Genomic DNA, 12,435 nt, shown 5'->3' on the forward strand with positions numbered 1-12,435 from the left:
CTCCTGTGTAACATTTATATGTTAACCAACTGTAATTATGGACGAGAGGAATCTGCTACACATAGCTTCTCAAGAATCAGATTCTCTGTTGTGTGTAAATGCAACCACAGTGATTGTGTTGTCTTTATGTCATGTCACAGTCATGTTACATACAACTAGATGAATATAGTTTTTTTTCTTATTATGATTATAAATACAAAGAATTTATTGTTGTATATTTGATCGTTCCATGTGTATTATTACTGTTATTATTTTAGAAAGTAAATTATAATTCTATTTTCTGGAGAGTGATGTTACTGAGATGCTGTAGGAGGAGTGAGAGGTCGATGTGAGCTCAGTCAGTGAGTCCTTTGTGCTGTAAATGAATGCCTGAAATTCAGATGATAATAATGATGATGAGGATAATAAAAGTGGTCAAAAACAAGCTTAACATGACTTGTCTGTTTGCTCTGTTTGATATATAAACCTTTGTTTCAGCCATCATACAGTATTTGTGCTAGTTTAAGCTTGTGTGTGTGTGTTTGACTGTGTGTGTGGCGTTCCCCCTGGCTGTGACCTCAGGGCCAGAGGTGTGTGTTACTTTCTCAGGTGCGTCCTCCTTTGGTGTGTTTTGTCAGAGGATTACAGCGCTGACAGGCTTCGTCCTGGAGTGTCAGGAAGCCACTGATCAGTCTGTCACACACACCAGACACTACAGCCCCCCCACTACTGAGGTCCCAGTTGGATTCTCGGGTATCGGTGACAGTCAGTCTCTTTTAAAGGTCATGGCCTCACCCCAGACATGTACTGCACATGGGGCTGATATTAGTATTTGATTACAAATTGATTGTACGACTTGAGAGTACTAAGTTGAAAATAAAAATAAGCACAAGCTGAGGACTCCTGACACTTGTTTGAAAATGCACAGCCAGATTTTAAGTTACTGATATTGTCCTTCAGTATTTCTATTTTGTACTTTTTGCCAGTCCATTATATTTTATCAGACTGCATGAGATAAATTCAACTGAATGTTTTTTGTATAATTTTATTATTTTTTAATGTAAATTAAGTCTTGTGTCTCCACGCTTTCATTTTAGCTCAATGTTCATGCATTTTTGACATTATCTTAAGATTATTTCAGCCTGTAGAGACATACTGTATAAACCTGTCTGGAAGCAGGAAAATCCAACACAACACAACAATATGATACCATTAGACCTGCAGTTATTTGATTAATCGATAAGTCGCTCCCCAAAAAATTAATTGGAAACTATTTTAATAACTAATAAATGATTCAAGTTAATGTTCAAGCAAAAACATTCTTGTGTTCCAGCTCCTCTAATGGGAGGATTTGCTGCTTTTCTTTGTCTTCGTGATCATGAACTGAATATCTTCAGGTTTTGGTACATCAGAGAAGGTTGAAACCTTTTATGAGTAAACAAACATAAATCCTTTATATATCCTGTTTTCTATAATAAATTATGGTGCAATATTTGCCCTCCCTTTGGACACCCCCAATCCCTGCTGTCAGTGATTGTAAATGTTCAATATTCAAAAACTGAATAAAAAGGGAATATTTCTATTTTATTACTGTAAACAACACTGAGATACACACCAGGGGTTTTATAGGGTGAGTCTGAAGGCTGATGTTGTTTTATTCAATAGTTAAAATTTTACTTTTTCATGCCAACAGATTCAGCGTTGCATCTGAAACAACATTTTCATTCTGGTGGATACACAGTTCAGCTTCTGCTGAAATCCATTAAAGGAACTATGTGCAGCTGTTGTTATTTGAAGATTGAAGAACTGACGGTGCTTACATGAGACAGATATATAAATAAAATAAAAAGGATATAATCGCATATTTTTGGGAAACTTTCCAATACTTCCTCTGTAATGACTGGAGAATTAAACAAGATTAAACAATTTATGTTCATGAAATTTGGGGATTTTTCATGAATGGGGAAACAGTTTTGGAATGATGAAGGCAAAGAGGAAAGAGGGAGAATGAATGTCTGCAAATATCCTGAAACATATAATGTTATGTCCAACACTAACACAAACACACACGCACACACCAACACACTGTCCCCACACCATTCTTTTGGCTGTCAGATAGAAAAACTGAAATATTTATGCTGGTGAAAGCTGGAGCCTGGAGTGGGGGTTTTGCGTGTGTGTGTGTGTGTAAGTGTGAGCGAGCAAGAGAGGAAGAAAGTGTTACTAATGAGTGGATTTAGGGAAATGACATAAGGGTGTTGTCTCTCTCTCTCACACACACATTTTAAGTTGAGTAAGCTGGTTTGAAGGGCACTTTGTAAGGAGTAATGTATTAGATGCAGCAGTATGAGCAATTTAGTGCAGTCACACTGTGTGTAAATTGAGATAAGTTTGAGGCGAATGTGAGAAAGAATCTTCTGGATTGGAAACCCTGTTAATAATGTTGGAGTGGCAGCTCACTATAGCAAGCAGTGAGCTGCAAGATGTATTAATACGCCTCAGACGGTTACATAACTACAACTGTGTATGTGTGTGTGTGTGTGTGTGTGTGTGTGAGGGAGAGAGAGATACATGGATAAATCTAACACCTCCCACACTTCTCCATCTCTGTCTTTCCTCTCTGTCCTCTCTGTCTCTGTTTGTCTGTCTGCATCTTAATTAACGCCACAATCACAATCAGCAGCTACGTTTTATATATTGTAGTGAGTAGCATCAGTGCAAAATACCAGTAGTGCAAATATATGCTATTGTTTACTGCTTATTGACATACTTCCCCAGTAAATAGTGTCTTTGTTAGAGCTAAAACTTCCATAAAAAATCATATCAGCAGGTTTTATGGTTTTAAGATGCACTCTGAATCTCTTTTCATTTCTGTCTTTTCATCCCTCGCTCTCTTCCTCTCCCTCAAGTCCTGGATTTCTATTATTGTCTTTCAACCTCTTCATCCCCCATCTCCCTCCCTCCCCTTGTCTCCTCTCTTGCTCTATCCTCAAACTCCCACGGTTTTCTGCTCCCTCTCTATCCCTTCCACCCATCCCATGCCTGCTTCTGTTGCCTAGCAACACCTCCTCATCTGCAGACAGACGTTTCTCGACGATCTGAGGAAGTCCTTGTGACACATCTCCATACACACTGCACTGTAACATTACACTAATGAGGATGTGTTAGTGTCCATCATCATCATGATACACTGACATGTTTGTTCCAGGGTTTGAAAACCCTCCTTTAACACAACTCTCCCCTTATATGAACAGTGATACTGATAGGAAGTTGTAATTGATTATGTGTTGTTCATGGTAAATTATGTTTGTTGGTAGTTGTATCTATGAGAGAATGTCCCCTCTCTCATTTCTCCTTTGCAAATACACATATTGAATCGCAGACTGAGAGGATGGTTGCAACCTTTTGTAGCACTTTTCTGTTCTAGTGTTGTGTACTTAATGGTCATCAGACCTAATTGTCAGATCCTGCTCATCTAAAATGTTTGGTAGCATTAATCTAGGAGTGCAGAAACTGACCACCTCTAAAAATGTTTTCTTTATGTGGGCTTTCATGTCTGTGCTTACACTTTGCTCTCTGTAAGACATTACATGCAATAAGTAGCAGATGAGTCACTTGAAAGCAGCACTTCCCCCACAGAACCAGCCTTCACTGAGGGAATTGTAAGAAATAAAACACCCAATACGAGATCTTTAGTTCATGGTATTTTATTGGAAAAACAAAATGTAAAGACTAGCATGTACAACTTGGAATGCAGATCAACTGAACTGAACAGTTGGACTGGGCCGGGCCTCGCCGCACCCACACACACACACTTACACGCGCAAACTCACACACAAACACTAGATAGAAATGCCGCAAAGCACCGACCCCGTCCCCACTAATCAGAAATGAACACCCCGTAGAATCATGATACACATGCAACATTTGAGGCAAAACACTGCGTCGAGCATGATTCAGTGAGGAATAACGATGTTTTACTCTTTTTAGTTCACTACTGACTTATTAACTTCCTTATCGACAAATCTCTGTAAAATACCTGTAAAAACAGATACTCATGATATTGATTTTGCCCCAAAAATTGCTTGTGTATCATTGCCTTTAAAGCCCACCCAACCCCTCCAAATAGTCTAGGACACACCCACCGCCCGAGGGGCTCAAATCTACGCCCCACCTAGGCTTCACCCTCAAAAAAAGGTAAACACACAAAGGATAAAGCGATTATCCTGACATGCCAGAAACACAGAATCTAAAATGAGTTCTTATTTATTCCTTTTTAATATTTTTCTTAAAAATATCTCTGTCGTCACTGACTTCATTTAGGTAAGCAAACTGCAAAGGTTCTGCTGGTTCACTCGCTCCCATCCATCCGTCAACTAACCCCTCCCTCCTCCCTGTGGGTTGCAGACCAACCTGAGGCCCAACAACAGCCCTCTGCCACTGGGCTCACAACAGTAACCCATCTAAAGCTGCATGCATGAAGAACAGAAAAGAAAACAGGAAGTCATAGAAGAAAGGCGATTGGCCAGCCCAAATAATCGTCATGACATCAGGCAGATGGAACCAGGAAGCAGAGGAGCAGTGGCCAAACCAGCCAGCTGCAGAGAGGATCTGATTGGGCAGCTCAGCGCTGGGGGGGCGGGGAATACAAGCCAGTACATGCAGATTCACTTAAGTTTTTTTCTTTTTGTCTTTTACCTTTTTTGAGCTTGTTTATATGGACAGATTTTCAGTTTTCCAACATTCAGTTTAAGTTGTCTATACAGAACAGTATGAATAAATGTAGATTTTTGCAATAAGAGGTAAGTGAAACATTTGACTGATTCTTTGTCTTTAATGTGAGCCCAGTTCATTTGGCGGTCATCATCTGAACGAATTCTGTGGGGGGGAACAAACAAAAAAGACACACATCAGAAACAGTGTTTAACACATGTACTCACACAATAAAATATCATTGATCAGACAGCAAGAAAGCAGCCATAAGACGCTCAAAATGACCACAGAGCTTCTATCTATCATCAGTGTTTGTCAGCTTACATAACTAGCTCTGGCTTCACAAACAGGAATGAATCATAATACTGATGATGGAGGAAAGGTGGTGTGTGTGCATGGCTGTGTGTTCCTTGATGCGTGCAACTATATTAGTGTAGTTGGGTTTTTAAATATCCAGATAGACTTTGCTCTCCTGTACCTTCGTAGTTGACCTGTCCATCTCCGTCAATGTCGGCTTCTCTAATCATCTCGTCTACTTCCTCGTCTGTCAGCTTCTCTCCCAGGTTAGTCATCACATGACGCAGCTCTGCTGCGCTAATGTAACCATTGCCATCCTGGCCAAGAGACAGGTGGTCAGTTTGACACACATACAGCTATACAGTTAGTCATTAGCAGTCTATAATGGAGACAATCTTTTATCAAATATCAGTATCAGTGAGGCCAGACAGAAGCACAGACTTCTGTTCTGTCAGTAAAAGCTTGGGAAACACTGAACTTTACAACACATAACAAAACACACATACTCAGACCTACCTTATCAAAGACCCTGAATGCCTCTCTGATCTCTTCCTCACTGTCAGTGTCCTTCATCTTCCTTGCCATCATTGTCAGGAACTCAGGGAAGTCGATGGTGCCGTTGCCTAGAGAAGAGAACGGCAAAGTCAATATTAAAAAAGAACTACAAACACAGGTTTAACAATAAATCCTTGCTCATGTCGAGAGGGAACCAGCGTACCATCTGCGTCCACCTCATTGATCATGTCCTGGAGTTCAGCCTCAGTTGGGTTTTGACCCAGTGACCTCATGACTGTACCCAGCTCCTTTGTGGTGATGGTCCCATCTCCATCCTTATCAAACAGGGAGAAAGCCTCCTTGAACTCTGGACAGGTACAGGGAAAGGATGGGTGGGATGAGGGAAAACAAGGAGATAGAAGGTGGTGAAAAAGGAGAAGAAGAGAGAAAATGTTACCAACAGCAACATTATCACAATATAACAACACTGAGATTCCAGCTGACAATGTACGGACCTATACAGAAAATATGTTTAACACTTAAGATGGTAAAAAAAAAAAAAAAGTGTTTTTGTAGTTTCAACTTACCAGCAATCTGCTCTTCTGTTAGTTGGTCAGCCTATAAAAACACAGAAACAAAGAAATTTAGGAGAGGTGGAAGGTAGGGAAAATAGAAAATACACTATAAAAGTAACTTAATCCTTTGAGTAGTGACAACCTAACCCTAACCCTACTTCTTTTCCAACAACATATCAGCAACAGCCTGCATGGAAACTACATGAAAACAGAAATCATGTGGGATTAAAACCCGGTGTGAACTAAACTTCAAGTTTAAGTCAGAGTGATGCAACGATCAGGCACAATGAGGTTTCTTTTCTTACACTTCTGGAACCAACTCCCCTCACACAGTTGTACTAACATCTGGTCACAGGAAAAACATCTCCAGTATGAACCAAACACCTTCTCAAAAACACCGACAGTAGGAGGAGTTTCGGGTTATTTCCGAGGCAATCTTAACCACCAACATCTCACCCAGCTAACCCATTCATTTCACTCTGTGTATGCATTCGTGCACAACCTTTATCCCCTCAAAGTGGATATCTGTGAGGTCTGCCACCAGCTTCACTGCTTTCGGTTCTGGTTTTTTTGCCTCTCCACCTCTGCTTCCACCTCCTCGTCTTCCTCCATCCAGCCTTAATCCACCACCTCCTCTGCGCTGCTTCAGATCCACACCTCTTCCTTCTGTGCCTCCCCCAATTGCTCCTGTTTTCATACTGAGGCCATCTATGGCCCCCCGCACCATCACCAAGCCTTCAGCCATGCATTCAGCCCTCTTGCTGTTCTGGACAGCCTGTTTTTTAACTTCAGCTAACTCGGCTTTGGTTCTCTGCAGGCAGTTCCTCAGGTCCTGCATCTCTCTGACCAGGCCGTCCATGCGGCTGGACGATGTGTCCATCAGCATCTGTAGGAAGGCTCTGTAGTTCCTCTCCTGCTGCTGGATGAGCTCCTTGTAGAAATGCTGCTGTTCATCCAAGAGGTCATAGACTGTCGACAGGCTCACCAGCTCATCCTCGGCTTGGTACAGAGCGACTTTCTTAGGCATCATGATGAGGGAATGATAGCAAGGGCAGGAATGATTTCTTAGGATGGGAGGAATAGTTGGATGAAAGAAATGATGGCCAGACATCTATCAGTTCCTCCTGATTAGTGAAACAGATGGAAGAAGAGGCTGATCAACGGTAGATTTTTCCATCTCTCTGAAAAGTCACATAACTGTAAAGATGAGGAAAAACTTGACTTTGAGTCTTGATTTGAGTGGATGGCAGAATTGATGGATTTTTTTTTTAGTCCTTCTGGATGGGTCAATGCTTGAATGGTAATCAGATGACTGGATAATTGTAGGACTTGTCTTTCAATCCTTCCAGAGTAGATGGCAGATGACAGAAGTGTTCACAATCCCTTTGGAGTGGCAAAGGTCAGTGGATTGGCACTGACCTGACAGGCGATGTCTCCCTTTTCCACGAGCTGGACGACGGGCTGATGGAATAGTTGGTCCGTCTGTTGATATTTGTCTGGTTACTTGTCCATCCGCCTGTCCGTCTCTCAATAAATCTGTCTGTCTACCTGCCTAACTGTAGATCTTTCTTTCTGTCCTTGTGTCTTGCAGCACTGTGAGTGTACGTGACCAGACACTGTCCTTTCCTGGCTGCATCCAACCCCAACTGGGTGAGACTTTGGAGAAACCTGCTCCCTGTGTGTGTGTGTGTGTGTGTGTGAGCCTAAGCATGACAGTGAAACGCTTAGCTGTCTGTCTATCTCTCCAACAGATGTATAGTCAAGATGGATGCACAGATGAAGTGTCCACCTCCTGCAGTAGTTAACAGACGAAGAGCCTTCAACAGTTTACCAGAGAAACAGAATATATGTGTGTGTGTGTGTGTGTGTGTGTGGAGGCCAGAGGAGGTCACCCAATGTGTCAAGAAAATTGATTTAAGGTGTGTGTGAGTAACAGTGTCCAGACTAGGGGAGGTCACAGAGGTTTTATGTGTGTCCATATGTGTGTGTTAATCTGTGGCCTGTCATCTCACTGCTACAGTTGCAGCTCCTAGGGAGGATCAGTTGGCTGGTCATCTGACCTCCTAGACAGCATCATGGGTCACACCAAACGGCCCCCTCTGCAGGGCCTCTATCCGCAACAGTTTGTGTGAGTGACACTCTCATTTCCCTGAGTCCTGCGTCAACAGCATTTTTGTGATTAAGAAACAGGTTTGTTCAAATAAATGAGCCAAAATGGAAAACTCCTCGCTTCCAAAACTCACTCCAGACTGTCAGCAATATTAGTAAATATAAAGATGTTCAAGGGAAAGTGTCTTCTGCAAAATAACTTCTCATTTCTTTCCTTTCTTCAAGTCGTAAGTCTTTCCTTAAATCCATGTCTAACAGCACACCAAAAAATATAGGGATGAAATATTTGAATTTCAACATGTCATAATTTTGAAGTTTAAGCACCCATCAGATTCATGACACACCTGCATGAAGTTTTTGATTTTCTCAAGCACAATTAGCCGTACAAAGCTGTTAGTTCAAAACTAACAGATTTGTATGTGCTGAAACATTTCAACTACAAGGTAGGGCTGGGCAATATATCAACATTATATTGATACTGTGATATGAAACTAGATATTGTCTTAGATTTTGCATATCGTAGTATCATAATATGGCAGAAGTGTTGTCTTTTCCTGGTTTTAAAGGCTGTACAGTAAAGTGATGTAATTTTCTGAACATACCAGACTGTTCTAGCTGTTCTATTATTTGTCTTTACCCACTTAATCATTATATCCACATTATTGATGATTATTTATCAAAAACCTCATTGTGTAAATATTTTGTGAGAGCACCAATAGTCATCCCTACAATATTGATATCGAGGTATTTGGTCAAAAATGTTGTGACATTTTATTTTGTCCCTATCACCCAGCCCTAATACGAGGTATTAATACAGTCAAGCGTTAGGAATGAGGCTTTCAGAGTTTGGGCGATGAGAATGACAGCGATGATGTGTGTCTCTGTCCATGCATGTGTGTGCACACTCTAGCGATGGTTAACAAGCTGCTAACCCCTGTAATATTCAGGCCAAATTCCTCTCAAGGTGCTGTAATTCCTGGCAATACAGACCACATTCCTGTCAGATAGCAGCACATAAGCCCTATGATTTATCTAAAAGCACCCTTGGACAGTATTTATCTTTACTGATTCTACCAAATCATCAAGAATAATCATTGATTCCAGATGTGGTCATTTTTTAAAAAGAAAATCATTCTTGAAAAATAAAATTATGAGCTGTTAAAAAAAGATGGCAACGCAGAGCAAATGCAGATGTGTAAAAAAAAGTATAGGTGACGATCAAAGCTGACTGTGTGAACACATCATTATATCTATTTTGTATTCAGTATATTCTCACTTTCAGCAGGCTTATGATGAGCACATTTGAGTCACAATCCAACAGCAGAACAATCACACGTCTTTTTTTCTGCTTTAAATAAACCCCATTAATATGAAAGGAACTGTGACAACTGTCTCACAGACTACTTCCTCTTTCCTGTGTCAAACTTCGTCAACCATGTGGCTATAGTAACCACAAAGACTAACCACGTACCTATGGTAACTAATCCAACGGAAAATAATATTAGAGCAGTTTGTGAGGGACAGAATATCCATTTTGAAATCATTTTTAAAATCTACATGCAGTAGAGAGATGAGCCTTAAAATGAAGTCATGACTTCAACACAGTTCATCCTACTAGTTATTTAAAAAACTTGTCAGACTGCTTAAATTAAGAATATGATGAGATAATATAATGAAGTTAAATGTACCTAATATCAGCTAACATGAAGAAAAAACAATCTTAATACCCACAGACTATGTTGAGTGTGGTTTCAAACTTCAATGATTAAATATAGTAGGCCAATTACCACTTGGCTGTGTTTAAAGGCTAATCTAACCGACTCTGGCTGAGATAACCTAAAATACTTGAACTATCTAAATAAACTAAATTTGGATTTGCACACTGCTGAGCCCAACTACCCAATTTCAAGCAAATTATAATAAGCTTTTTTCCCACTCATTCATATAACTGGGGTGGATGAAAGATTTGAAATATCTGTCAGTATAAAAGGACCACAGTTCAACAGCAATTGACCATAAAGTTGAATTAACACCATTAGAAAGTTCAACAAAAGCTGAACATAATAAGCTCTATAAGGGGAAGGTATTATTGCAGGGCTGTTGTATTAGACTGCATTAGTCTTGGCTAAGTGTCCCTTATAAACTGGCAACTGATTGTATAATCAGTAAATGTTTAACACCTGTTATGCAGATTATAACAATTTACTGCAAGCAATGAGCTGATGAAACAGAAAACAAGCACTCAAGGTTGAGATACACTGTGAGAGTCAAGTTAGTAAAGAATTGCACATAAGAGGGACGTGTCAAAAAAAAAAAAAGCAAATAATGACTTTCAAATTTAACCAGAATTTACCTAAGTGTGTAGAAATTGATGGCATCTAGCAGATCAGACTTGGCAGAAATGGAATATAATATTCATAAGTATGTTTTCATTAGTGTATAATCACCTGAAAATAAGAATTGTTGTGTTTTTGTTACCTTAGAATGAGCCCTTTATATCTACATAGGGAGCGGGTCCTCTTACATGGAGGCCTTCATGTTGCACCGCCATGTCTCTACAGTTGCCCAGAACAGACAAACCAAACACTGAATCTAGAGAGGGCCTTTCGCTTTTTTCTGCAAGTTTTGCAGCCACCGTAAGTTCTCCTACACACTTGGAAGGGAAGGTGTATTCTGTTGGTTGCAATCTGCAACCTCACTGCTAGATGCCACTAAATCTTACACATTAGTCCTTTAAGAGGTCATCCAGTTCCTTCAGAGAAAATATCTCCAAGCATCATTTTAAGTGGCATGTTGCCGCATGGTTTGTTTTATGTATTTACGTAACTGATTATGATTACAGAAGTAGACGGCTTTTCCTGGAGCCACTAGCCTACAATATGTTCAGCAGATTGCATCTGTCAAACAACGTCTTTATCTATTCAAGACTTACGTATAGCCTGAAGAAAAGGTCCACTATACCATATAATTACATTTTTACACATGACAACAGAGAGTATGTGTGGAAACAACTCCCTCCAGAAGCTATAAACTACAGACCATGACGGGTGTATGATGCTACCACTCCCTGAGGACTGATCCTAGGACACTGAATAAGAGGCTGACATTGTACATTTATGGGCAAGCTACGTTCAGAAACATCTGACAGACCAGACTTCATCAAGACACTTCCTCTTGCATCGTCAGTCACTACCAAAAAAAGGCGGTCTGTAACAAAATAACAGTCAACTTGTTCAAATTCTGAGTTTATCGGTCGTTAACGGATGTTTTCTTCTGTGGCAAAGTGACCACATACAGGTGTTACAGCATATTTTATGACCCAGTTAGGACTGCCAGTTCTCACCACTGCAGTTTTTTACATGCTGCATTCTGATAGCTGTTATCAATAACTGGAATAGCAATATCTAGGAAGATACGTGAGCCTATCTAGTACTGAGGCGACAATATAAGATAGCTATATTGGCAGAAACTGGTGGACAGAAGTGCACATCTGTCTGTCTCACCCATCAGCCTATTTTTTTCGTAGCAGGTTTAACACCGGCATATCATATGTGTTCAACACTACCGACATCCCTGCAGTAACAGCCTCTACTCTCAGAGTTGTCTGATGTTACAGAAAATCACTCTTTAAGGATGTTAACATTAGCTGTGATGCTAACGACAAGCCAAACGAACTGCCACAACTATTGCCAATTATGCGGGTCCCCCTATGACAAGCTCTGTAAATATTAACTCCATAAAATGATAAATTCAGTGGCGGGTACTAACTTACGCGCCTGTGATGTGACCATAAGCTTCTCTCTCTAGTCCACAGTGTTAACAGCTAGTTCTTTAGTTCACTCAACGGTACAAATGAGTCTCTTCCACTCGCTCTCTTTCTGCAGTTGAGCCGTCATGATATTTCAATTAAATGACTACAGAGAAGAAAGTAATGTAGTACAATAGATAAAATACTCACCATGCTTGTTTGAGTTAGAAACGCTGGTCTGCTAGCGCTACAGGGAGAGAGGAAATGGACGGTTGCTGTTACGGAGCAGGGCAGGCTGGAGGCGGGCCGAACCACCGCTGTACGGTTCACTGTATTCCTCCGCACTGTGCGATAAACTAGCTCAGCCAGTGAGGTGTCCCTGCTGCCTCTGTCTGCACACGCGCACGCGCACACACACACGTGCATGTAAGAGTCTTTCGAGGTGCACAAACTCAGTGACCTGTCACGTTTCACAAAGGGAAGTTTCTCTTAACACGTCCGGTTCTCTGAGTTGAAACA

General features: G+C 40.7%; 1 protein-coding gene across 1 annotated transcript; it reads right to left on the reverse strand.

The window, feature by feature from the left end:
* Positions 1-3,670: 3,670 nt before the first annotated feature.
* Positions 3,671-12,357, reverse strand: LOC121880988 (calmodulin-1-like). Its single transcript, XM_042388643.1, has 6 exons — positions 12,127-12,357; positions 6,072-6,102; positions 5,708-5,851; positions 5,506-5,612; positions 5,171-5,306; positions 3,671-4,857 (listed from the first exon to the last, which is right to left on the reverse strand). Exons 1-6 carry the CDS (start codon positions 12,340-12,342, stop codon positions 4,829-4,831), a joined length of 663 nt encoding a protein of 220 aa, XP_042244577.1. The 5' UTR covers positions 12,343-12,357; the 3' UTR covers positions 3,671-4,828.
* Between the last annotated feature and the right edge of the window lie 78 nt (positions 12,358-12,435).

Source organism: Thunnus maccoyii, chromosome 16 (genome assembly GCF_910596095.1).
Source record: "Thunnus maccoyii chromosome 16, fThuMac1.1, whole genome shotgun sequence".
In the NCBI taxonomy this organism is placed as follows: domain Eukaryota; kingdom Metazoa; phylum Chordata; class Actinopteri; order Scombriformes; family Scombridae; genus Thunnus; species Thunnus maccoyii.